Genomic DNA, 22,695 nt, shown 5'->3' with positions numbered 1-22,695 from the left:
ATACCTGTATAGTTGAAGCTGTACTTTGTAACTATCTTCCTTCTGGCCAGGTTTGGTAATCTGTAATCTGACTTCTTCAAGTCTTACTAAAATTCAATTTAAAAAAATCCTGTATTTTATACTAATCAAGTATATGTATGTAAATAAGCTATGGTAGTTTTGAGTCATAACTCTTTTACCTGCATCCATTAAAGCTAAACTTCCACCACATGCAGATGCCATAGAAGATGATCCTATACAAAGAAAGAAATAAAAATACTTGCTTTAATACTGATTTTTGTTAAATGTAGAATATTGCTACTACTGGTTATTTCCTTACAAATACTCATTTATAATTTAAATATTCAATATTCTTTCCTTCCTTCTTTTTAAAAGCATTTAAGGCAACCTTTCCTAAACCACAAACTGCAGAGCTGCACAGTCCAATATGATAGCCATTAGCAACATGTGGCCACTAAATTTAAATTATTTGAAATAAATTCAGTCCCTCAGCTGGACAGCACAGAGAGGGAGAATTTCTGTCACTACAGAAAGTGTAGTGTAGGATAGCAGTGCTAGAGATTCTGATTCTAAGAAACCTACCAGAAAAAACAGCATGCCTCTTCTGTTGCTTAATGAGAAGGCAGTTAAAGATACCGGGCTATAGCTCTCTCACTGGACCATTAGCTATAGCCTAGTCACACCCAGTAGAGAACAGAAAGTCTCTAGTTTAAATTCTGACCTTTGGTGTTTTTTTAAAAATATCTATGAACATCTGATCTATGTCTGCTACATGTTTGAGAACCACATGCTCTTTCTGCCTTTAATGATTATATCACCTTTCCTTGATCTGTGGACTGATTTTTAATTTAAATTTGACTTTTTGGGAATTCCCTGGCATTCCAGAGATTAGGACTCCGTGCTCTCTCACTGCCGAGGGCCTGGGATCAATCCCTGGTTGGGGAACTAAAATCCCACAAGCTGCACAGCCCTGCCAGAAAAGAAAAAAAAAAAAAGAATTTCCTTTGAAACAAAAAATAAATTTGACCTTTTAGCCCAGTCTCTCTCTGTGATATCTACTTATATCTGTGATATATGACAGGTATTCCCTGCTTAATGGCTCACTATATATTTTTCCCTTCCTCTCTCCAAGCTGGCCTTGCTCTGTGGCTTGTTTATAAAAATAAAACAAATAACCCAAACTGGATCTATTGTAAAAGACACATAAAGAGAAATATTTGTTTTATATTATATTGTTTTCAAAAGAGCTCATTAGTGAAGAACAGAGAGTCAGATAAGTATATGATTAAACACATTTTTCTCTTGCAGTGGGTTGGGTACTGTAGTAATAAATGTAATGTAACATTATTTATGAAAAGCTAAAACTATAACAGGGAGTCTGTTCTTTTTGACTAGGAAAAATATATTTCAAAACCATACCATTTGACTCTAGTACTTCAGATGTGACTCTTATGGTGAAAGGAAAATCTTTAGGAATAACAGGATACAAAGCTCTCTCAGCAAGCGCACCTAAATCAGAATAGAAAATAATAAGCAAAAAAAATATGCTAAGTCTCTGTAAGAATACCATGTACATATACAGATTTGTACTTACCGTGCCCAAGTTCTCTTCTATTTACACCAGTGACTTTGCCAATTTCATTAGTTGCGTAGGGAGGAAACTTAAAAACAAAAACCACGTACATATACAAATGACATGGAAAGATATCCCATATACATAATAAGTTACAAAACAGTAGAATCTCATTTTTGTTAATAAAAAAGTACATTCATATACACACAGAAAATGTCTGGACATCTAAAACATATACCAAATTGCTAAAAGTAGCTATTTCTAGTGTTTATGTGACCTGCGGTGGGAAATGGATGGTTATGGGGATTTACACCACAAATTTCTATAATGTTTAAATTGTTAACAATAACAAAATACTTTACTTTTGTAATACAAGAAATGTACGTATTTTTAAAAAATGCATATTGAGGAAACAGATCTTTTTCAATAAGGGTTTTACCTTAGCCAGGGGTTGCAAACCATTTTATTTGATCAATATATCGTCTTAAAAGAATGTGAACTAGTTGCAGTCATTTAAAAAATTGAGAAATTTCCCATAAAATCTGGAATGTTTTTAAAAGGAGAGATGGAACATGAATCTGATAAAGCCTCTGGATCTAGCAGTCAATTTGCAGGAGACAGAAACAGAGAGGAACGTGCTGAACTGCACCATGAGTGCAATCAGCAGCACCCAGACTGTGGGGAGCACTACAGGTCAGATGGCTCTGCGGCCTCAACAGGGAGACTGTAAAGAAAAGAATGTGATAGAGGAGAGACCTATAGATTAAAAGAGACAAAGAGATACCAAATTTTAAAAAAAATGGACCAGACTACACTATAGTACCTAGGGATGTGCAATAAAAATCCAAGGAAGTGATTACTATAAAACTTAGGAGAGTAGTTATTTTCAGGGGAAGAAGGGTATTAAGACTGGGATGAAAAACATGGAGGAGCTTCTGGGGTGACTGGCAACATTCTATACTGTGACTTGGGTGGTGGTTACAAGGGTGTCTGTCTTATAAAAACCCATTAAGTCATCCTTTGTTTTATATGGTTTTCAGTATCTGTATTTTATGATAAAAAGGTTTTTAAAAAATGGGACAATACAGCAATAATGGCCCATATCTTTCTCTTGCCCCCGCTCTCACCTCTTTCCCTAATAATCAGCTAGAGCTGCATTTTTCACAGGTGCCCTTTTTAAAAGATTGCCATGTGCTCTTCAGCTCTTGACAAAGGATGTGCCTTATCAATTACTATTCCTCTGTGGCTTCTGTAGCATGTTTATATCCAAAACAGGATATTGGGACTTAAAACCTGTGAGAATCTCCAGGTTTATGGATATTCTCTAGCATATTTTTTTTTACATGAAATGTTCTCTATTAACTATAGCAGATTCAACAAAACTGAGATGTTGGGATTCTGGGCAATCAACAGTGGCCACTCAAAAGACCTGCTATGTTACACTAGCCCCCCAGCATGTATGCTTCAAATACTAAAACTAAAGTGCTATATGGTTGTGTTGTATCTGGTCCCTTAGGATTACTTTTGAATAAAGTCAATCCCAAACTCAATTATATGTAATGATTTCATATAAAGTAGTTTAACATTAAATACCTCAGTTCTTTTACTACTAATCAAATGAGTAAAAATATGAACATTTAAATGAACTAAAGGGAGATGGTGATTTGTCAGTTGAGGTATTTGAAAAGCCCCACTTGTCTGAAACACATGTGAACAGTTACAACTCTTTCTTGACCAATACAGTACTCTCTACTATACTTTAACTTTTATGTATGACTCAGACAGAAAGCTGTTGGTTGGAAAGCTACTACTTGTCTCTCTAAATCGCTTCTGTAAGCAATAAAGTAACAGTGATAGACATATGATAAAACTAGCATAGTAAAATGTTAATGGTAGAACCTAGGTAGTAGATATACTGGTATCTACTGTAAAATTCTTTCAACTTTGCTGTATTCTGGAAATCTTTCATAATAAAATATTGGGGAAAAATTCATCTTACCTCATAGTGAAGCATGAAATTTTTATCTTTTATCCCACTGCAAACAAAAAGCATAATATTAAAAAAAATCACACAGATACAGGTTTATTCAATAAACAACTAAAAAAGATGTAAGGGAGATTTAAGAAACAATTGGTTATTAAGGAGAGTTGGTCTGAAATTGAATACCAGAAGAATTAGAAGGATGAATGTCAGAAACAGTATTTTTTTCTGGGGCTTCTGAATGAATTCTACACAGATTTAAGAAAACAATTTTGCTTAAAATAAAGCACTTAGATATCCAGATTTGAATACTAAGACAACAGATGCATTTTAAAGCATTAATACATAGTGAGAATCCTAAATATAAACACATTACTTAAATCTCAGAGTTATGATCTTCCTCCCAGTCAAACATGTGAAATGAAGATCAGTAACTGAAATGATATAGCTGAGAGCAATCAGGAGATCTGACAAGCAAAGATTTTTTTCAGGGTTTGAAAAGAGAACTGTTATGACTGAATCTAGAATAATGGGGAGAATAAGCATGAGAAGGAACAAAATTTCTGGAAGCAGGAAACCAGATTTATTTTTAACTGAGGAAAAGACAAGCATATACAGGTTCTTGGCACAAACAGTGTCCCCTTTGAGTGGGATTACAAAAGGCACCTCTTGTACAGAGGATTTAGAAAGTCCTGGGCTAGGGCTGAATCTGCACAACCATAAATTACAGCCTTGGGGAAAGAAATTCAAAAACCAGACACCTTCAGAAGACTAAAGGAATCATAGGTTTAGGGGCTAGAGAGGAGGCGAGGGATCATTAGCCCAGTACCTGCACTTTACAAGATGAGGAAACCAAAGACCAGCGTGGTTCAGTGATGTGTATGCCCTTATAGACTTAGGACTAGAACACAGAGAGGTATGCTGGCCAAACCCAGTGCACACTCTTATGAAGCTGTGTTGCCTCTTAGAAGGAGTCAAAATGAAGAAGGATAGGGCAACCATGTTTTGGTCGTCTAGATGGGAATTTAAAATACAAAAGTTTAAGAGCTCCCCCACCACAAAGAATTATGATTATGATGAACATACAAGTCTTATACATACACCTGTTATTTTTATTAGGTACATGAAAAACAATTAGTGATGCTATCCTGAAGATACTGGGGATTATCATCATCAGTTGGGCAGAAGGAAGAGGGAGGCAGAGTCCTTTGGTCTTCTGAGACCCTTAATAAAGGAAAGGGAAGCAACCCTGTTAGGCACTGAGGAAGATCTGTGGCTGTGAGTTCCAGAACTCTGATGCATAAATGCTGGTGGGGACTGTAATATAGATTCTCATCATCTAAAATTGATCAACGTGATTCTACTGCTGACTTTTTAGGAACAGTGGAGGAAAACCAAGTATTTTTTTTTTTTAACACAAATTCAAATGTGCTTTGGGATTAGATAAGGTTTTTTCTTTCAACAACTTCCAGATTCTTTTTGGGAACTGGGATTCTTGCTTATTATTTATTTGCTCTGTTGTTTACAATATTCAACAGAAAAACCTATCCATACAAGATTACCCAGGAAATCTGTCCAGAGGAATGGTTTTAGAGATAATAAACTAAATGTACCCATATTAAAAAGAATTAAATGCTTTACCAAAACTTGTTCTAACAAATGAGTTAGGAGACAAACACAGCACAAAAAAACCCTTGAAATCACTATTATGTAAATAGAAAAATGAAGTACAGAGATACAGGTTTTAAGAATAATGAATAATAATATACCACATGAATTATATATTGTAACATCATAACCCAAAAACATAACTTACTTTATAGCTGTTATAATTCGGTCTGATTTAATGCTGGATTCTAATGAATCAAATGTAACAGTACATAGCACCTAAAAAAGAAGAAATAAAATTCCTCAGGCTTACAACTACTGAGCCTGCGCGTCTGGAGCCTGTGCTCCGCAACAAGAGAGGCTGTGATAGTGAGAGGCCTGCGCACCGCGATGAAGAGTGGGCCCCACTTGCCACAACTAGAGAAAGCCCTCGCACAGAAACGAAGACCCAACACAGCAAAAATAAATAAATAAATAAACTCCTACCCCCAACATCTTCTTTAAAAAAAAAAAAAAAATTCCTCAGGCTTTAATTTACTAACAACGAAGATGAAAACTAAAAACATTTGAAGAACCCACTTAGCTTTTAAAGAAATGAGATAAGTACATTCTATTCAAAGCTTGCCAAAGTACAGTAAACATTTATTCATTCCATAAACATTAGAAATTATATTACTTACACATTATAAATATTATGTGTAAATCTCAATAATCCAGAAGTCTAATATCACATAGACTACATATGTAAAGCACTAGGGAGTGCTGGGGGAGGAGGACAGGAAGAGGAATATTTTAAAACCTGACCCTAAAGGAATCCTCAATAAAGGTTCAGCCAATAAAACTAACTGGTTAAAATTGGGGGAGAAAAAAAATAAGGTTAATCTAAGAAGACTGTAGGGACATAACATAATCCAAAGACTCTACAATGTATCATTCACAACATCCAGGATACAACCTACAAGAAAAAAAACAACAGGAAATGGGGCCCATTCTCAAGAGAAAAGAAAATGAATAGAGACTGACCCTGAGCTGATTCAGATGTTGGATTAACAGACAAGGATTTTCAATAGCTATCATAATTATATTCAAGGACATAAAAAAGAACCAACAGAAATTCTAGAACTGAAAAATAAATCATAATGGAAAGAAGATGGCAAGAGTCAGTGAACATGAAGATGGATTAGAAGAAATTGCCCACTCTACAGAACGAGGGAGGGAAAAAAGAACATAGCCTCCAGGACCTGTGGGACAATATCAAAAGGACTAAATATATGTACTTGCAACCCCAGAATGAGAGAAAAGAGAGAATAAGATAGAAAAAAATTTGAAGAAATTACAGCTGAAATTTCTCAAGTTTGATGAAAGATACAAATTTATAGGTTTAAAGCTCAAGAAACTCTTAGTAGGACAAATAAAAGAAAACCACACTTTTCATAGTCATACTGCTGAAACCAAAGACAGAAAATCTTGAAAGCACCCAGTTGAAAACAAAAAATAACATACAGGGAACAATGATTTGAATGAGCCCTGATTTCTCATCAGAAAAAAAAGGAGAACAAAAAACCGTAGACCATTTCTTTAAGTTCTGAAAGAAGAAAGCATCAACCCAGAATCTATATTCTGGCAAAAGATTCTTTGTAAAAAGATAAAGACATTTTCAGATAAATGAAAAATACGAATTTGTTATCAGAACATCCATAGGACAATACTAAATGAAGTCCTGTCAGATTGAAGCAAAATAATACTAAATGGAAACTTGGATCTTCAGGAAGAAATAAAAAAGCATCAGAAATGGTAAATATGTGGGTCAATATAAAAGACTATCTTTTCCCTCTTCTTTAAGTATGTAACTGTTTAAAATAAAAGTTATAATGTTGCCTTGTGAAGTTACAATACATGTAGATGTAACTCATAAGACAACTACAGTATAAAGGATGGAAGGAGGGGCAAATGGACCTAAGTGGTTGCAAACTTTACTCATTTTGTGTGAAGTGAAAAAAACTAACTGTAAACAGACTGTGAAAAGAATGTATACTGTATTCTCTGTAGTAACCAGTGTAAAATAACACAGAGGTATAGCTAAAAAGCAAACAGACAAATTCAAATGGAGATCTAAAAAATATTCAATTAATCTAAAAAGGCAGAAAGAATAGAAAAACAAAACACAGAGGGGCTAAACAAAAACAAATAATAAAATGAGACTAAACTCAAAAAATTAAATTGAACATTAATGGACTAAACACTCTAGTTAAAAGACAGATTGTCAGAAAGGCTAACAAAAGTATACAAAATTTAATAGAGTTATTTTTTTAAATTTTTATTAAAAGCCATAAAAGAAAACCCAAATCAAAGGAGCGGTACACTATATTTATTGTAAAGACTGTGATTGAAATTGTAAAAATATCATTTTTTACTCATTCCGTAAATTTAGTGCAAAACCAGTCTAAATCGTATTGGATAGAAAGATTTTTTTCAGAACTTGATGTGATACTAAAATTTAAATGAAAGAACAAATGTAACAGAAGAGCTAAGACAATTTGGGGTGGGAAGAGAAGGAAGAATAAAAAGGGATTTGCCCCTCAGATTTTAAAATATATCCCAAAACTATAATAATTAAAACAGTCTGACACTGGCCCAGGTTAACTCACAGAACAATGGAAGAGAGTATAGTTCAAACATGTATTTATAAACTTTGAATATGATAAGGTAACATTACAAATCAATGGGAAAAAAATGAATTTTTAGTAAACAGTGTTGCAAAATTGGCTCACTCTAGAGAGTTCTACTTAATACCTTGTATAGGAATAAACTCCAAGATAGATTAATAGTCTAAATTTAATAGCTAAAACTAGAAAGTTAATAGAAGAAGTAGGTGCATAATTTTGTGACTTTGGGGTAAGGGAGGATTTCTTTAAAGACCTTAAAAGTAAAGATTTCGGGTTCACTGTAGACATATACAGGCATACCTCATTTTACTGCATTTCACTTTATTGTGTTTAACTTTTTAATTATTTGCAGATAATGCCTTTTTTACAAATTGAAGGTTTGTGGCAACCTTGTGTCAAGCAGGTCTATCAGCACCGTTTTTCCAACAGCATTTGCTCATTTTGTGTCTTTGTGTCACATTGTGATAATTCTCAAAATTTTCAAAACCTCACCAGCAAAAAGATTATGACTTGCTGAAGGTTCAGATGATGGTTAGCACTTTTTAGCAATAAAGTATTTTTAAATTAAGGTTTGTCCATTATTTTCTTAGATGTAATGTTATTGCCCACTTAATAGACTACAGTATAGTATAAAACAAAAATTTTATATGCACTGGGAAATCAAAAAATTTGTGTGATTTGCTTTATTGTGATAGTCACTTTATTGCAGTGGTTTGGAACTGAACTTGCAGTATCTCCAAGGTATGCTTATAGTAGGCTACCACAAGCAAAGTTAAAAGACATATGGCAAAGAGGGAGATGATACATACAAATTATGTTTACTGAAAAGGATTAATATTTAAAACACATAAGAACTCAGTGAAAAACAGCAGGAAGGGCTTCCCTGGTGGCGCAGTGGTTGAGAGTCTGCCTGCCGATGCAGGGGACACAGGTTCGTGCCCCAGTCCGGGAAGATCCCACATGCCGCGGAGCGGCTGGGCCCGTGAGCCATGGCCACTGAGTCTGCGCGTCTGGAGCCTGTGCTCCACAATGGGAGAGGCCACAACAGTGAGAGGCCCACGTACAGAAAAAAAAAAAAAAAAAACCAGCAGGAAAAAGACAGTAAACCATATTAAAAAAAGAAAAAAACAAATTTGTCAAAGGATATGAGCAGATAATTCACAAAAGAGCAAACCTTAACTAGGGCTACCACTCTGCTCAACTCTAGGGACACTATCTTTGTGAAAAGAGTGCCCTGGAGGTATGCAGCCCCCCAGGGTATGGTTTATACAGTTATCATGTTAACTGGCTAGAGAAGTTCATTCCTTATCAGGAAACACAAATGAAAGCAATGACACACCACTTTGTACCCATTAGATGGGCAAACTTAGTGATTAACATAATTAAAATAAAGCGTAATACCATACATGAAACAATGCATACACATATGTGTTAAATATAAGGGAATAGGTAAAGGAAAAGAATAGGACTAAGGTTCAGGCTAAATGGAGAAAAAAAGTGAGGGCCTGGCCATAGACCAACAATGCTAATATGTCATAAACTGAGGAGTATGAGTGACTTAATTTTGTGTACTTAAGATTAAAAGAAAAATGTAATAAAAATACTAGATAATTCTAGAAAATGCAAACTAATTTACAGTGACAAAAGCAGATCAGTAGTTGCCTAAGGAAAGGGAGGGGAGCAGGAAGAAGAGACTATAGTGAGGCATGAGGAAACTCTTGGGTACGTTCATTATCTTGACTGTTAAACATTTTTTAAAAATCAAAGTACTCTGAATAGATAATATATTCCATATGCTAAAAACCTACATAATGTACTTCTATTAGAACTAATTAAGCAATCCTGTATTGGCAAATAATTGTAGCTTTTTACATATATTACCTGTGTTTGTCCCCTTTGAAATAATGATGATCCATGAAGAATTTTAAACATATCTACCTCACAATTTATATTCCTAAGTGAAGTCAAATCTCGACCATCACACCTACAGTAATAAAGGAAATAATTAAGAAAAGCAGTGTTGGAAGTCAGAAAAATCACACATTATCTTTTGAATCCTACCAGGAAGTTCTCAACTTGAACTGCATGTCATAACTGCCTGTAGAACTTTAAAAAAATAATATAGATACCTGGGCCCCATCTTAAGTCCCACTGAATCAGAATTTCAAGGGTTGTGACCCATACACTTATATTGTTAAAAAGCTCTGCAGGTAATTCTAACATGCAGTCACAGCTGTGAAGCAATGCTCTATACGAGGCCCACAGAGAGATGAACACATCTACCCAATGCACACACTCTTCAACAGGTATCCATTTATAAAATAAACATTATATAATTCTTTCCTGTTACTTGAAAAAAAAAGTCTCTTGCTTTGAGCAAGTTGCCACTTTTGAGGAAACCTGCTTTCAATTCCATTAAAAAAGGATATGTTTACCTTTTGTATTCATTCAAAATAATACTTCTAAAAACATCCTTTGCAGCAACATTGAAGGATTCTATTATTTCATAGGAATCAACTTCTGGAAATTTTTCTATAGAAGAAAAGACAAACCAAAACAAAGATTTTCTCTTTCTGGAAGATAAGATTTCTCTTAAGTTCACAGTATCAAATAAATTAACTATGGAAGTAAGCCAAGGGAGTTGACTCTGAACATTTAGTTCTCAAAGTAGATAAATTAAATGTTTTTAAGTAGGAGAGACACAAGTATTATACCTCAAATGCACTGTTAATGGGAACTTAGTTTGCTTTCTACCAGAACAATAGTGCTTTGAAATCAGCTTTCTATTACATTGTTATCTGACAAATCTAGCCCACCATATCATGAGAAGGTTTAACTGATATTTTTAAGAGTAGTCTCCTTAACTCTTTTGCCTTAGGATCTTTTTATCTTGGTCCACAAATAGAGGAATAATTTTTTTTTATATTTTACAAATCCCTACCGACTAGTTTTTAGTTAACATTTATCAAGTTCTTTCATAACCCAGGTAATTTACATGTTTTTTTTTAATGCCTTTAATCTTTATAGGAATTTATGAGGTAAATTCTATTACTATTATCCCCATTCTACAGAAGAAAAAAACAGGCCTAAAGAGGAGGAGTAAATTGCGTGAGATAACTCAGGTAGTAACTGACAGCTGTAACCTGAATACAGATTTGTCGGCCTAGGCTTATGCTTTTAAATGTTCAGCTACTTTATCTTACCAATTGATTTATGCCAAGTTTTAAGCACTGTTCTCTTAAGCAATTGGTTTATTAAATATAACTTTAAAGTAACCAGAACACAAGAAGTGGCCACAGAGAGATATATTAAGAATTGTGTCTTCATCAGGCAAGAATAATTTTAAATATTATATTTTAATATGAATTTTTATGCTTTAACTGAGTTGCACTTGGAGATGAAAATAATTAGTAACAAAACATTTAAAATATCCTATGAACCCAGAGGGTCATGAAGGTATTCTATTATGTATTAATACAAACACAAAATCACTTTTCTTTTTAAATAAGGCAACAGGTGTTATACAGCTTCTCTCTCTTTTTTTTTTATGATTAGCTCTTTTATTGTAAATTAAGAAATTATTTCCCAGGTCAAAGTTATAAAGATATTAACCTGTATTTTGTACTAAATGCTTCAAAGTTTTTTTTTTTATTCAAACAGAAAGTCACAAAAATTATAATCATCGTCATCAGTTCACTCAGTCCCATGTAATTAATTTTTTTTCATCTTGATCTTTTGTTAGCACTTTTATGAATTCATCAGTTTTCCATTAGAGTTCTGAAAATGCTTATTCATTCAGTTCAACAACTTCTAATTCTTAATAGGATGAAATATAGTGAGAAAAGACCAAACTTTTTCAATGGCAATTATAGGTAATGGCCTTAATATCAAGGCTAGCAGCAGAATTTTTGTCTTAAAATAAGATACTCAGGGGGCTTCCCTGGTGGCGCAGTGGTTGAGAGTCCGCCTGCCGATGCAGGGGACACGGGTTCGTGCCCCGGTCTGGGAAGATCCCACATGCCGCGGAGCGGCTGGGCCCGTGAGCCATGGCCGCTGAGCCTGCGCGTCTGGAGCCTGTGCTCCGCAATGGGAGAGGCCACAACAGTGAGAGAGGCCCGCATACCGCAAAAAAAAATAAAAAATAAAAAAAAAAAATAAGATACTCAGGTGAGAGAATATTTGTCTGTTAACAGAAAAATTAACGAGAACTATATGTCATGCCTGGTACACATTCAGTTTGTGATTGATATTAAAACAATCAAATCCTTTGTTTAATTTTTAGAGAGCAAGATTCTCTAAAATCTAAATTTTACAATTCCACATGTTAATAATAACAACATCAGTTAACACTTACTGAACACTTGCTATGTGCCAGGCGCAGATGTAAATGACTTATTCATTCAATCCCCACAAACCATGTATTATTAGTATTGCAGTTTTACAAATTAAGAACAAGAATTTTAAAGAATATCTTTTAGATTTTCATGACAGGATACAACGATACCCATTTTGGAGTATGAGAGTTTGATCCAGAAAAGGTCAGGAATACCTCACATTCAGCATTTATTGGTGCCCACTCTATGTCAGGTGCAGTTCTTACCCATTTATAGAGGTCAATTTAACAGTAACCTTGGGATGTATCATTATTTTAAGTTTACCAAAGATAAAACTAAGGAGTAATGAGAATAACCAATTTGTTCAAGGTCTCACAACTGAAACTTTAAAATCTATTATTTCCTTTAAATATTTTTTAAACTAAAAAAAAAAAAAAATTACCTTTTAGTTGTTCCTCTGTATCTAATCTAATCTTGTTAACGGCTTCATCTCTGGAAATCTAAAAGAAAGTTGAGGTTCAGTTATTATATTTAACATTTCTATTTTTTAAATTATTATACAATTAACACATTGTAATAGTAATCAGATTTCTCTCTCATGGTAACATTCTTTAAAATATTGAAACTGGTTATTGATTTGTAGGGAATATTACCTGTTTAATTCATTTAAATATATTTCCACACTTCCCTAAAAGTTTTCCCTAAAACTTCCTTCCCAACAACAGGAGAATGGAGAAGCAAACAGCTAGGCTTTTATTTAGCTTTCTGTTTAGAGATTTTTCATAAAAACAGGACAAATATTCATAAACAAAACTGTGTAAGCTATGACAAAAAAGAATTCCCAGAACAATTATATAAACAAAATTCAGGTATACCTACTTTATCATTCAGGTATACCTACTTTATCATGTTCATGATCTGTAAAAACTGCGTAGAGTTTTTCCACGGCGAGTCTATTTTAAGCACAAAATAAATGTCAGCATATTTGGAAACACTAGGCAGTGTCTATTATAAACAAAACTGAAATATTTAATAATCTAAAATATTTAACATTTCATAAAGAATTAAAAATATGTATTTATTGCTCTATAACACTGCTAATCTGTTTACTATTTATAATATGATACAAAACACAAATTTCTTTCTCCTCACATCTTAAGGGAATCACACACATGCCCTCCCTTCTTCATTGTTCAATTAATTTCACCTTAGATTTTTCTCTTTCTCTCTGCTCAGTCTCTCTCATATGACCAGTTGTTTTTTCCTGTTCTACGTGTTTTGGCTGTTATTGCAGGCAACGCTTTTGTTGGGGACAGTGTATATAACTCTTTAATCTCTGAGTAATGGCTGTGAGACTCATACTAATGGAAATATTAACTTTTTCAATTTATTTCAAATAAAGTGAAATAATTTTCTGGTCATTCATTCATAATTTACTGAGTGCTTATGTGCAGGCACTATTATAAGGACTGGGCATATAGTGGTGATTGTATTTCTTTTCAAGAACCTCAACAGTTTCCTTAGATATTCAAATATCTTATGCTTTATATACTCTTTTTCCTTCACACAGAGAGATATGAGGATGATCTGAATCTTCACCAGTAAACTCACTCTCCCCTTTCCTTTGAGATTCAAACTTAGGCCCTTCAAGAGGGATGTGGGTTTATCCTTTTTAAAGCATTAGACTGGTATTTATGGCAATGACTCTTAAAATAGAAGGGTGCTATTTAAGAAGTAATGCATGGACAATGCTTCCATGAGAAGTTTTTTCTGAGAGGAAATTAAATCTGGTGACACTTTCATATTTTCTTTTGTACAGATGTTCTTACTTATGAGCGTGTTTCACAATCTCTGGCAAAGGAACAAATAACTTCTGAGGTGTCCTCTTGGTAACACCAATTTCTTTTACCAACTGCTGGATGCCCTGAATTATTTGTTGTGTATATTTTACTCCCACTTTGATAGCATGGCAAAAGTCCTGCTGTAAAATATTCTCTGCAGAGGCTTCCAACATGACTAAAAAAAAAAAGAAAAAACAAAAGGACTGCCATTGAACCTTTTACCAATATAGCATTTTCAAATACCATGACATGACATAAATACTACAGATGAATTTTATTAATCCTTTTTGATTTCTTTCCTCAGAATCAACATAATTCCAAAATATAAACAGTAGTAAATGAATAAAGAAACCTTGATATTTGAAGTTAGGTTTATAGTCTTCATAAATTTAATGAGAGATTTCTCATAAAAAATGAAATGGAAAATAAACTACGCACACAACTTTTTATAACAGCTTTATAAGATATAATTCAAATACCATAAAATTCCATCTTTTAATGTGTACAATTGCATCTTTTTTTTAATGTATTTAAAATGAAATTTTATAATATCAGCACAATAGGTGGCCAATAAATGTTTCCTGTTTAACAATATTTGATGTGACTTCCCACTTAATTTGGTCATTGTCACATTGTCTAATTCTTGCACAGGTGGGGAAATCTTTGTAGTGATACTGTTTCAAGTAAGCCAACTAGAGAACCCTAGCTACTACCATAAAAAGGTTGTTTTTATAGTTCTGTAACAGTAAAACTCCTGTGTAAAGCAGGGAAGCTCCAAAGTAAGGCTTCTACCATGGTACCTAGCTAAAATCTACTATTCAGCTTTGGCTTTGGTTTCTACAAGGCTGAATAGACTCCTGCCAACTTGTGTGCCATTTCTGGCATTCCTCAACTTGTCCAAAGTCAAAGATCATGTAATACATAGTTGCCGTCATAACTAATATGTTTAACCACATAATGTTATCATTAAGATTTATTATTGCCTAAAAAGTCACTTCTAAGGCTTCTAGGCATAATGGAGAATGAAAAAAAAATCTACTTATATGCTTCATATGTTGGAATTCCATCAGTCAATTGAAGCAGACCTGTGAAAGTGTAACAAAAGATATAACACTTGTGTCACTGGTGTCCTGGAAAGAGAGGAGAAAGATGGCAGGGCTGAAAAGTACTGGGAAAAAAAAATAGCTGGAAACTCCCCAAATTTGGCAGAGACATAAACCTGCATATTCAAGAAGCTGAATAAACCCTACATAGGATGACCCAAAGAAAGACACATCATAATTAAACTTCTGATAACCAAAGACAAAGAAAAAAATCTTGAAACCAGCCAGAGAAAAATGACCTTACCCATGTGGGAAAAGCAAACAACAGCAGATTTATCATCAGAAACCATGGAGGCCAGAAGGAAGAGGCATAATATTTTTCAGGTGCTGAAAGAAAAGAACTGTCATCCCAGAATCCTATACCCAGTGAAGATATTTAGGAATGAAGGAGAAATCAAGACTCTTAGATGAAGGAGAAAGAAGAAAATGTGTCACCCTAAAATGGCTAAGGAAAGTTCTCTAAACAGAAAGCAAACAATAAAGGAAGAAACCATGTTAAGAACATGTTAAGCAGAAATATTGGTAAGTACAATATACTTTCCTTCTCTGGAATTTTCTAAACTGATGGTTGAAGCAAAAGCAAAAATTGTGACACTTCCCTATTGTGGTTCTAAATGTAGATAAACATAAACAAATATACATGGGGGAGGGTAAAGGGAGGTAAGGTTTCAGTTCTTCACTTGAGGCATGAAGATGCTTCCTCTGATACCATGATATGGAGATGGTTATATCCTTTTTCTTATCTGTATTCCCATGACCTCTCACTTTCACAGAATTAAATTGGAAATTTAAAAACATGCATTTAGAGCTTCCCTGGTGGCATAGTGGTTAAGAATCTGCCTGCCAATGCAGGGGACACGGGTTCAAGCCCTGGTCCGGGAAGATCCCACATGCTGCGGAGCAACTAAGCCTGTGCACCACAACTACTGAGCCTGCGCTCTAGAGCCCATGAATCACAACTACTGAACCCATGTGCCACAACTACTGTAGCCCGCGCACCTAGAGCCCATCCTCTGCAAAAAGAGAAGCCACCACAATGAGAAGCCTGCACACCTCAACGAAGAGTAGCCCCCGCTTGCTGCAACGAGAGAAAGCCCGTGAGCAGCAACACAGACCCAACACAGCCATAAACAAATAAATAAAATAAACAAATTTTTAAAAAATTTAAAAAAACATGCATTTTAAAATTATTTATTTGGCTGCAACCAGGTCTTAGTTGCGGTATGTGTGATCTTTTCTAGTTGTGGCACATGGGATCTTTTTTTTTAAGTTGCAGCACACAGGATCTTCATTGCAGTGTGAGGGATCTTTGTTGCGGCATGCATGCAGGATCTAGTTCCCTGACCACGGATTGAACCCCGGACCCTGCACTGGGAGCGCGGAGCACCAGCCACTTGGACCACCAGGGAAGTCCCAAACATGCATTTAGTGTATGTAAATTATACCTCAGTAAATTCATTTAAAGAAGAGAATATGGCAAAGAAAATGAATATTACTCAGACTTTGTTTTCACCAATTAAATTTCAAAGCAATTCATTTTTCTTTTTTTTATTGTTTTATTTTTTGGCTGCATTGGGTCTTCCTTGCTGTGCGTGGGTTTTTCTCTAGTTGCAGCGAGAGGGGGCTACTCTTCGTTGTGGTACATGGGCCTCTCATTGCGGTGGCTTCTCTTGTTGCGGAGCATGGGCTCTAGGCATGCGGGCTTCAGTAGTTGTGGCTAGCGAGGTCTAGAGCACAGGCTCAGTAATTGTGGCGCATGCGCTTAGCTGCTCTGTGGCATGTGGGAACTTCCGGGACCAGGTCTCGAACCCATGTCCCCTGCATCGGCAGGCGGACTCTCAACCACTGCGCCACCAGGGAAGCCCTAAATATTTTAATAATGAAATGGTAGCAATAACTTTTTTGTAGTTTTGTATCCCAGAAGTTCCATGATGATGATATTTGACTTGGACCCAATATTAACTTTAATACATGAACATGGGGTCAGATGTATATTTGGTATACCTTGACAAAAGTACAGAGTACTGGCTGAAAATAGTGATGCGGAAGTCATAAAATGGATGCTGGTAACTTCTGAAACCAGTCTCCTTACAGGTTGGTTCTGAATCACGTTCAGCCTCCTTATAATTACTCAAGACTACCCTGTGATGGTTTAAGCAGTTTCTGGTTTCATTCTTCCATCTAGAGAGGAACGGGTGAGAACAGCCAGCTGGAAGGCTGCCTATCGGGTTTCTGTGGCATGCCACAGATATAGTAAAGATCCTTAGTTCATTCCTCCAATATCTATTTAAAATTAGAGGGGTTCAAATTCTAAGGCAGATAGAAGCTATATGACCATTTAGAAGCAAGTTTATTTTGTGTCTTAATGGTAATAGCAGGTATTGACTGTTTGCTTACTAGGTACTAGGTACTATGCCGGATACTTTACAAACCTTGATTCTAATCATAAAGGCCCTGTAAAGAAGCCAAATCGATTTACTAATTGGAATTAAATGAACATTGTAACTTTCAGCAAAAAAAATTTCAGATGGAGACCAAGTGAACTTCAAATAGTAAACCAATACTCTGCTCAAGGCCCTTTCTGAGATGCTCGAATATGATGTAGGGGTCATTCGTTATTCAGAGCTTCCCCATATCTTTGGAATCCTCTCTATATTTCAGTAGTTCCCCACCTTCTCAAGGTAGAATCCAAAAACCATTTCCTTGCCTCCCTTGTAGTCATGGATGCAGATGTGTCACACTTCTGTCCAATAAGATGTAAGTGGAAACTGCTATGTGGGGACTTCTGGGAAAGTTCTTTAAAAGGGAGGCTGACTTACTCAGAGGGCACACTCCTTTTTCTATTCCCCTTTTTCTTTTTTCTTCCTCCTGCCTGTAAGTTAGAAAGTTAGAAAAGTTGGCCAGAGCTCTGGTAGCCTGTTCATAAGTATGAAGATGTGGGCCACACCCTGAGGATAGCAGAGTAGAAAGCTAAAAAGAATCTAGATTTCTTAAGACATTATGGAGCTGCTGTAATTGTCCTGGACTTATTACCTCTGAATTTTTGTTACTTGAGAGAAAAGTAAGTTCCTATCTTGTTTAAGCCTTGTTATTTAGTTTAACCACACAATCCCTAACTAACATGTAGACAATACACAACTCCTGTTTCATGTGTTTTGTCTATCATATATATTGATAATACCTAATTCTAACTTATTACTAACACTCCAAAAGAAGAAGCTGGAAATGAGGTGTCTCACACATTAATTGTACAGAAAAAGAACTAAAAGTTTAATAGTTTACGTTTCATCAAAATGTTCCCACATTAGAAGATCCATTGTCAAAAAGTTCCAGACATCACATGTCACATAGTAGAATAAACTGCTAAGAGACCTTAATTAATTTGTCCATGGTTAACTGCGGCAGATGCTGGGTTTCAAACCAAGGTCATTTGGACTGTTAAAGCCCATTCTTCTTCAACAGAACCAGCCCCTGATTTTCATTCATGCAATTATGACATTTTAGGTAGAAGGAGTGAAGGTGGCCCATGGTCAGAGCATTTCTTCTACTTTATTACTAGTTTTCCACCTACTGGAAATATGATACCTCTTTCTCAGAGGACAATAAACAGACTTAGAATGACTGCATTAGCCAAATTAACATATTTAAATGAATGAAACAATTAATTTACTACCATAGTTGGAACTTCAAATTTTAGACTAGCTTATCTGTCTAAAAATAATTACTAGAATTATCTTGATAATGACTTTTGTATATTTCAATTAGAGTGGTATAACAGTCTATAATTTTAGGTATTATCTGATATGAAGCAAGAGCGCTACCAAAATAGGGCAGCAATAAAACAAAAATCTTTATGGCCAATTAACAAAGCACACATACAAAAAAAGAGTTTAAATGCATTTTTAAGAAGCCAGAACTTGTAAGTAAAATCCAGAATAAATCTACCACTTAAACTACTTACCAATCTGACTTTTAGGTGCTCCAGTAACCACTAAATTTAAAGTACTGGAAGACATTTCTTTTCGTGTTGGGTTAACAACACATTCTCCATCAATCATTCCTATTCGTACTGCCCCTAAAACATATTAAAATATTGGCAACTGTTTAATAAAAACTCAGTTTTCAAGACATCTTAGTGACAGCTTCAATCCCTATCTTCAATTGTGACCACAGTAAAATCCATATTTCTATCATGGTATTTAAGGCCCACAGATTATACTACCTCACCCTACCTCTGGCCTTACTCAGTTGCTCAAGTACACCATTTCTTCTACATCTCTGTGATTATGCTCATGTTCTTCTCCTGGTCTAGAATGTACTTTCTCTAAGGCAAGTGCTTACAATCTGACCCTACTAAGGTTCAGCTTAAATGTCGATAACTCTGAGGAGCTCTCCTTGACAGCCTGACATCACAAGACTAAACCCGCCCTTCTCTATCATTTTCTTAGCACTCTGACTATACCTTTATAATATTGTTTATAAATATCAATAATTATTTGTCTGTTTCACTTATGCTGAAACCAAGAACTGTCTCATTCATCTTGTACTGCTGATGCCTAGTCTGCCTTAGTTCCTTTGGTGCTTAGCTCAGTATCTGGCATTTAGGACAGTCAATAATTATTTACTTGATGAATCATTTGTATATTGCATGATTACAACTTATAAGAGCCGTAAGTTACAAACATGTTTGTATTATCCTGAAAGAGTATGTACTCTGACAATTTCCCAGTCCAAAAAAAGAGAAAGTCCTCTAACAGAAGAGGCAACAAAGAAGTCACAGTATCTAAAAACAAAATAATCTTTAACACCATAACATACTGCTATAAGAAACAAAACCCAAAGCAAAGATAAAAATATCTCAAAATGTTGAAAGGACTCTTCTTAGAATGTCATTTAATTCAACTCCCTAAGAAATAATAATTCAGAGCCAATAAATTTATGCCCTTGCTATAGCATGCTTACTCTTATTTCTTGAAACAAATATAATGTTTCTTATTTTCAAAACCTAACTTACCAATAGGTCCATTCCAAGGAATATCTGATAATGAGAGGGCTACAGAAGCTTTAAGGAAAAAGGAAAAAAATAAGAGCTGAAATAAAAATATTTCATCACTTAAAAAAAAAAACAACAGTAATAATTTGAATCTTTATTTTTATACTTACCACCATTAATTGCTAGGACATCAGGTTCATTAACACCATCTACTGCTAACAGATTACAAAGGATCTGGTGCAAGGGAAAAAATTCACAGCACTTAAAAAAAAAAAATCTGCTTGATTTGGGAGGATTATCATTTCGATTAACATCTTGTCCTAAAATATAGGAGCGCTATATGGTTAAAAGCAGGGCCTTTGTAGTCAAACCCCTTAATTCTGGTTATCATTTAACTACATGCTTGACCATTGACAAATTACTTAAATTAAGCCTCAAAAAGTTTCATTATCTTTAAAAGGGAAAAATAACAGCATCTTCCTAAACAGTTCTTAGGAAAATTATAGGAAATATTGTGCGTAAAGCATTTATAATACTGAGCATGTTGAAAGTATTCAGTAAATGTTAGCTATGTTAGTAAATGTTACATAAAAATATTGTCTTCTGTTTGCTAAGCATAGACAAATAAATTACACTGTAATAATATGCCTATGTCATGTACTTAGGAAAATAACTTCTTGAGGCAGTGACATCCTTGCAAAGGGAAATTTGCAAGGCATATTTATTTTTCTCAAATACATAAAATAGTTACTTAATTAAAGTATATGGGTCATTATTCTGAAAGAAAGTAATATTCACAAAGTATTAAAATATAAGAAAGTAGAGGTTTAGAGGACCCAGTGATAAAAATAGGTAATAAAGATTAGTTGTGTCAACTGTCCTAGTCTGTTACTAATATGACCTTCAAGGCCCAGCCTGAACTGTCCCCACCCACCTCAATCACTCTAACCTTTCTTCAGATTTACCAACTTCTTTCCTGCCTTAGGGCTTCTGTGCTTCCCATTCCATCTTCCTACACTCCTACATTGGCTAATTCCTACTCGTAATTCAGGTATCAGCTCAAATTGACACCAAATAAATGTTAGCTTTTAAAAATTATTGTTTTTAAAAAAACTTAATGTAAAATGTAACAGGATCACCAAAAATTCTTATTTTGTACTGTTTATAATGTTTAGCCTAGGAAGTATTAAATAGGGATTCAGTAAGTCATTTTTGATTGACCTGGAAACAAATAAACCTAAAACAGAACCTACCTGTGTATCATAAAAGTAGCCTGCTGGAAAGAGAGGTCTAATTGAACGATCTGCCAAAAGCAAAAAAAGAAAAGACATTAAATAGTTACTGACAGAAGCTGCTTCACAGTTTAAAAAAAAATAATATAACTAGCCATTCAATAAAACAAAACAATAATAACAAAAACAAAACCCTTGGACTAATTTACTGACAGGGTCAGTAAATATACATATATTAATATTAATATACATAATGCCCTAAAGATGAAAAACTAGCAGGGCAAGAGCACCCAAGTGTAAAATTGGGGAGCAGCTTTTCATTCTGGTTCCACAGGCATCAGAATTCATTGCTTATTTGTTATTTATTTATATAAGCAGAGGAAAGAGACTTAACCAACAGTAGACCAAAAGAAAATCCTTCCTTGGTTTTCTGTGTCTGATGAATGCATATAAATATAAAGTAGAAATTTTGGGTAGAAGAGCTATAGACTACAAATGATCCTCAATATTTAAGGATGTCGAAGATTTGACAGGTTATAAACATATTTCAGTAGTCGATGAATATAATGCTTTCAGGAATTACCATGTTGAACATAAAAATGGAAAATACTCAGGATAGGTTCAACAGAGTAGAGGCGTGGGCCACAGAATTTATGTGATTAATAGAGATTCATTCATTTAGTCAACAAATATTTATTGAATGCCTATTTTGTGCTGGGCAGTATGCCAAGTATAGGGGATTCAGTATTAAACAAACAAAAAGTTTTTTCTCTCATGGAGCCCACATTTGAGTGAGGGGATACAGAAAGTAAATAATCTTAGGCAGTGTTAATGTAGTGAAAGAAAATTTAAGAGATACTGTAGAATACAGATGGAAGAAAAGAGATACTAACACAGGCTTATCAGAGAGGATTAATGCCTCTATCTTAATATCTTACCTATTACTCGACTTGTAAGAATTTCTTTATCAGAAGATCCAATCTCTCTTCTAAGATAGTTTGTGGGAATTCTACCTGCTGCAGCAGCCTTCTGTCTATAGTCAACCTGAAGCAGCAATGAAAATGCAGTTCATTCGACTGCTTTTTGTAGTAGCAAACTATTCCCCAAGAATTTCTATATAGGTACAATTCTCCTGAGCTTGCAACAGCATGTTCCAGACTACAAGTGGAGAACATTTTGTTTACTTTTAGTGTTTTGTATCTCTTAGGGAAAGGAGAGCTGATAGAAATGTTTCAGCAAATGGATTTTTAAAAAGCCTTCCACTTAGTCAGATGACTGTGTAGCGTCCCTACTTCCCACAGTAGCTTATCCTGGTCAAGTTCAACATTGCCTTTTTTGTATTACCTCTCTTAGATATAACTGCA

The 22,695-nt window shown here is 34.7% G+C and overlaps 1 protein-coding gene and 1 long non-coding RNA gene across 11 annotated transcripts in view; one reads left to right on the top strand and one right to left on the bottom strand.

Moving 5' to 3' along the window:
- LOC117198314 (uncharacterized) overlaps positions 1-22,695 on the top strand; it is a 424,014-nt gene that overhangs the window by 22,476 nt on the left and 378,843 nt on the right. The window lies entirely within an intron of this gene.
- PNPT1 (polyribonucleotide nucleotidyltransferase 1) overlaps positions 1-22,695 on the bottom strand; it is a 40,103-nt gene that overhangs the window by 11,527 nt on the left and 5,881 nt on the right. For 3 of the 4 annotated variants that reach the window (XM_004284385.4, XM_049695956.1, XM_049695957.1), the window contains 15 exons: positions 22,270-22,375; positions 21,353-21,402; positions 20,270-20,333; positions 20,121-20,168; positions 19,068-19,181; positions 13,992-14,178; positions 13,064-13,115; positions 12,605-12,662; positions 10,264-10,360; positions 9,710-9,812; positions 5,371-5,441; positions 3,573-3,609; positions 1,595-1,661; positions 1,420-1,509; positions 180-233 (listed from right to left, as the gene is read on the bottom strand). In XM_004284385.4, coding sequence (XP_004284433.1) covers positions 180-233; positions 1,420-1,509; positions 1,595-1,661; positions 3,573-3,609; positions 5,371-5,441; positions 9,710-9,812; positions 10,264-10,360; positions 12,605-12,662; positions 13,064-13,115; positions 13,992-14,178; positions 19,068-19,181; positions 20,121-20,168; positions 20,270-20,333; positions 21,353-21,402; positions 22,270-22,375 — 1,198 coding nt within the window. The remainder of the gene's footprint in view (positions 1-179; positions 234-1,419; positions 1,510-1,594; positions 1,662-3,572; positions 3,610-5,370; positions 5,442-9,709; positions 9,813-10,263; positions 10,361-12,604; positions 12,663-13,063; positions 13,116-13,991; positions 14,179-19,067; positions 19,182-20,120; positions 20,169-20,269; positions 20,334-21,352; positions 21,403-22,269; positions 22,376-22,695) is intronic. The other variant, XM_033414203.2, reaches the window with a different exon arrangement.

The sequence above is a fragment of the Orcinus orca genome, chromosome 13, assembly GCF_937001465.1.
Source record: "Orcinus orca chromosome 13, mOrcOrc1.1, whole genome shotgun sequence".
NCBI classification, from domain to species: Eukaryota; Metazoa; Chordata; class Mammalia; order Artiodactyla; family Delphinidae; genus Orcinus; species Orcinus orca.
This window is presented reverse-complemented; position numbering and strand designations above follow the sequence as displayed.